This window comes from Bos indicus, chromosome 23, assembly GCF_029378745.1.
Source record: "Bos indicus isolate NIAB-ARS_2022 breed Sahiwal x Tharparkar chromosome 23, NIAB-ARS_B.indTharparkar_mat_pri_1.0, whole genome shotgun sequence".
In the NCBI taxonomy this organism is placed as follows: Eukaryota; Metazoa; Chordata; class Mammalia; order Artiodactyla; family Bovidae; genus Bos; species Bos indicus.
The window spans coordinates 31,091,803-31,096,852 of record NC_091782.1 but is presented as its reverse complement, the minus strand read 5'-3'; the positions used below and the strand labels follow the sequence as shown (position 1 = coordinate 31,096,852).

Below are 5,050 nucleotides of genomic sequence, written 5' to 3'. Positions count from 1 at the left end.
GGGTCTAAGGTTACAAACATTAAAGCTACTACTTACATTTCTATACACCAACTATATTAATCAATACACTCCCAGGGACAGAGTAGGTAAGGGATATGGAAACTTGGCAGCAAGCATTAGCTCAACAAAGAAATCCTCTACTAGTTCTATTTAACAACTTTAACTCTCTGAGAAGCTCTGCATTGTTAGAATATCTTAAGCTTCCTGTGCCTCTCGTGGTTGGGAGGCTGTGAATTTGAACAAATCTGTCAGGCAAGCTAGAAAGTCATCAGAGAGGTTTGAATTGAAACATTCCTATTATGTCCAGGAGACTTATTAACTAGAGTTTCAAGTTGATTTTCTTACAGAGAAGGTGGTGGGGGATAGCCGCTGTAAATGTCAGAAGAGTTGGTGAAAGTCGTGAAATAGCAAAACAGACAGATTTTGGTTTTGGGGTACATGCTCAGGCAGGCCCAGAGGGGCACCCCTTGAGTTCTGGCTCGCCTTGCCCACCAGAACTCTCCCACATGGCCTTGTCATGGGGTGGGGACTCCCGTGCTGGTTCCTGGCACATTAGCACTAAGCCACCTGGGAAACCCATGTCCAACAGGAAGAGAGAATTTGGAGTCTGAGTCATGTCACACAAGAGAGTGACACCTTAGTCTTTCCACAAATGCATACTACCAAAGCATAAAATCAAGCCCCCTTGATTCAAGATAATCATCTATTTCAAGATGATCCTCCGTGACTTGAAACATCTCCTAGAACAAAAATCAATCTTCTTCTTCCAGATCCAATTAAGCTTCTATCTTAATATTAGTTTGTAGTGTTAAGTGCCTGATAATTACCTTTTTTATTGTAATGCAAGTGCCTAACATTAAGCTTTTGATTGACAGGCATTTATTTCAAACACGTTTACCTCAAATAAACATATAGTCAACTACACATTTAAATAAAGAGCTGGGCCACCCCACCCATGAATTCCCCTTTTAGAAAACCTTGGATGGCCTCCATTAACTGAGCACTTGAGTGACCCTGCTTTTCCCTCCCATGCTTTAATTTCTCCTCTTGTGTTTTATTTTCATTGATAAAGAGTGAACCCATGACACCCTAGACACCCCACCCTTGATCCCAATAATGGCAGAGTCCCAGATCCATGCTCTCTCTCTCCCTAAATTCTCTTTGTGTGGCCCCAGGTGTTCATGTAACCTTCAGGACCTATAAGTAATAAACCTTGTTTTTTCCAAATTTCCATAATGATTGTTGCTGAGATGCATCCTGCAATCATAATAGGAACCACAAGGGTCAGCCCAGCCACAGCATTAGCCTTGGTCAGAGAAACGTCTGTAGGGAGAGCCCAAGTGAGTGCCTCAGGCATTCTTAGCTGATGGAATCACTACCCTATCAATAGACTGAGATCGACACAAAATATGTTTATATAAAATACAAGATATAGGGATAGACACCAAACAAAACCATAAGTCAGCAGAAAGTCTAATGTAAAATATAAACCATTCTACAGTGAGCTTAATTTCCCCAAAGTCAAAAGTATGAAAAAAAAATAGAGGAGAAGGACCACTATGAAATAAGGGACTTAAAAACACAACAAGATACAGTGTGAATCTTGTTTACATCCTAATTTTAAGAATTTACTTAAAGATAATTGGAGAAATTTGAACATAGTCTGGGTATTAGATGCCATTGGGGAGGTATTTTTAAATATCATAACATCGGGGTTGGCATGTTTTTTTCTTTAAATGCCTTCATCGATAAAACATACTGAGTACACTTGACCCTTCAACAATACCAAGGCCAGGGGTGACAACTCACTGAGAAATTGAAAATCCACCTATAACTTTGAGTTGGCTCTCTGTACACATGGTTCCCCTGTACATATGAGGTTCCCTATCTACGGATTCAACCAGCCATAAATCCCGTACTTCTGTATTTACTACTAAAAAAAAAAAGTCGGCCTTTAAGTGAAACTGTGCAGTTCAAATCCATGTTGTTCAAGGATCAAATGTATTTGCACATGGAAAACATCGCTACACTTCTCACATAACACAATACTTACACATCTGAAATTTGCTCTAAAGTGTTCCAGAAAAAAAAGGAGCTATAGGCAATAGAAATAGGATTGGCAAATGTTGATATTGATGCTAGATGATGGCTGTATGGGATTTATTATAGTGTTCTATCTACTTTTCTGTATATTTGAAATTTTCTACAATAAAGTAGTTAAACAATTAAATGCATTCAGCTTTAATTTTTTAATATGCTTTCCCTTTAACCTGACAATTCAACTCTTAAGAATTTATTGTAGGAAAATCTAAATGTGAACTATATTTGCATGGTGAAAAAATTAAAAATGACTATGAGCTTTCACAAACAGAGATCACCTAAATCATGTTCAGCTATGCTGAGAATCTCTGAAGAATAAATACATACATATTGGTTAAAATAAAAAGAGGTTCAAGACATAGTCGTCAATGAAAAACCACATTACAAACTTCCATGATTCAACTTATCTCTAGGTTTGTTTTGCATTGCTGTTTTCATATATTTGTTTCCTATAGGAAATATTCAAAGCCTATTTGGTAAAGAAATTATAAAATATTAAAGTAAAAAATTTAAAGCACTTTAAAATTATTGCTCTACAATATTCATTTTTAGTATGAGTACAGTAACTATAAAACTTTTCACAGAGAGAAACGTCAAAACAGGACAAAGTTATTTCTACCCAACCAATCCCAAAGTCCAATTAACATATTTACCACCATCCTCCTTCAATCATTTCAGCTTGCTTAACATACAGAAGCATCCACAGTGCCTGCTGAACTTCCTTATTCCTCAGGGTATAAATCACAGGATTGAAGAAAGGGGTGATCACAGTGTAGAGCAAGGCAAAGACCTTCATGAGGAGCTGAGAGTGGACAGCAGAGGGCGCGATGTATAAGACCATGAGAGTACCATAGTATGTGGACACTACAGCTAGGTGGGAGGAGCACGTGGAGAAAGCCTTCCTTCTGCTGGCCCCAGCAGGAACTCTCAGCACAGCCACCACAATCCGGCCATAAGATGTCAGAATCAGTCCAAAAGGAACAGTGAGGCAGACCACAGACAGAATGAATGTTGTCATCTGGGCTACACTGGGATCTGAGCAGGCCAGGCTCATCAAAGGCATGAAGTCACAGTAAAAGTGGTCAATGTGGTTGTGGCCACAGAATCTCAGTTGGGCCATGAGGGCTATAATCACTACACCTACCATGAAGCCAGAGAGCCACACTATGACCACCAGCCCCAAACACCATCTGGGTCCCATCAGGAGAGGGTAGCGGAGCGGGTAGCAGATGGCCAGGTAGCGATCATATGCCATGACAGCCAGTAGGAAGCACTCAGCAGTGGCTAAAGAACCAAAGATAAAGAACTGGAGCAAGCAACCAGCCACAGAGATGGCCACCTCCTGCAAGAAGCCCTCCAACATCTTGGGCACCACTGACGAAGTATAGAGGATCTCCAGGAAGGACAGATTAGCCAGGAAGAAATACATGGGTGTGTGGAGCCTCTGAGAGCTAACCACCGCCACAATGATTAGCATGTTCCCTAGGATGATGGAAGCGTAGATGACAGTGAACACAATAAAGAGAAGGAGATGCAGCTCAGCTTTGACATAGAAACCAAGAAGGACAAATTCAGTAATAGTTTGGTTTCCTATGGAGACCGTTTCCATGAAGATCATCCAAGTTTCTGCAGTGATTAAGTGACAGATTCTAGTGCTTCTTTGCATCTTCTACACCAAGCCCTAGATAAGTAGAGCTAAAATGAAAAAGATAAAGGTAAGTCTCAAAAACCCCTTTTTAGTTGCTTTTCCAATTCCTTACCTCTGCTGTTTTCCTTAATTGTGCACATATTCAAGACTCAAGAAGTTTGATCAATGATTTAAACTCACAATTTCCAGTCTTCAGAGACCTTAACCTATTAGTTCAATCTAATATTTTTATTAAAGAAGGAAATGGCAACCCACTCCAGTATACTTGTCTGGAGAATCCCATGGACAGAGAAACCTGGCAGGCTACAGTCCACGGGGTCACAAGAGTCAAACACAACTTAGCGACTAAACCACCACCAATATTTTTATGATTTACTAAATTCTACCCTCCTGATCTCTGTAACCAGCCATAGAGCCTTCCTCATGAGCAACAGTATGCTATGCTAAGTCACTTCAGTCATGTCCGACTCTGTGCGACCCCACAGATGGCAGCCTTCCAGGCTCCCCTGTCCCTGGGATTTTCCAGGCAAGAGTACTGGAGTGGGGTGCCATTGCCTTCTCCGGAGCAACAGTGTAATGTCTTTCAAATGCCTGCCTTGTGTCCTATCACAGCTTACAATCAGCTTGTTATAGGAAAAAGAAAAAAAAAAAAAAACTGTTTTATCTTCCTTGATCACAACCAGCTTCACTGTGAGTGGTTTGGAAATTCTGCCTGATACCCAAGCTTACTATATTGCAGTCATCTTTATCTTAACATTGTCCCTTCATTCCTCAAGCACCTAATCAATTGTTACTTGGAAAATTCCTATGTATTCTCTCTTCATTAGTCTTATAACCTCTTTATCTTAGCACAATTATAACCTTATAGTCTCGAGATTGCCCACTCCCTTAAAAATAATGTTCTTTAAATTCTAATTTCATACAAGATTTTATAATACAAATGTAATAAATAATATGATTGATGAAAGTATAGGTGCTGTGTGATTAGAGAGAAAACCAACTCAGACTAGGAACTGAGAGAGTGTGAGAATCAAGATCAGGGAGGCTCCCTGAGGAAGTAATTGTAGCTAAAAAGTTTTGAAGAACAAGTGTCAGCCAGGCAAAGGATAGGAGAGTGAGCATAGCATTCTAGGCAGGAGAGACATAATGGAAAGCAAGGATGTATAATTGAGTGAAGAGCTGAAAATGCCCCTGAGTACCTGCAAGGAAGATCTCATATGCTATCCAAAGCGATGTGTGTGTGTTTATTAAAAATGAGAATGCATCAAATGATTGGAAGCAGAGGGCAAAAATGCAGATATT

At 39.9% G+C, this 5,050-nt stretch overlaps 1 protein-coding gene across 1 annotated transcript; it reads right to left on the bottom strand.

Annotated features, from left to right (window-relative positions):
- Nucleotides 1-1,440: 1,440 nt before the first annotated feature.
- Nucleotides 1,441-3,786, bottom strand: LOC139178889 (olfactory receptor 11A1-like). The gene has a single exon (XM_070777696.1). The coding sequence runs from the start codon at nucleotides 3,764-3,766 to the stop codon at nucleotides 2,750-2,752; it is 1,017 nt and encodes a 338-aa protein (XP_070633797.1). The 5' UTR covers nucleotides 3,767-3,786; the 3' UTR covers nucleotides 1,441-2,749.
- Nucleotides 3,787-5,050: the final 1,264 nt, after the last annotated feature.

Coding starts and splice junctions, on each gene's coding strand:
- LOC139178889 (XM_070777696.1), bottom strand. CDS start 3,766: ATGCAAAGAAGCACTAGAATCTGTCACTTAATCACTGCAGAAACTTGG.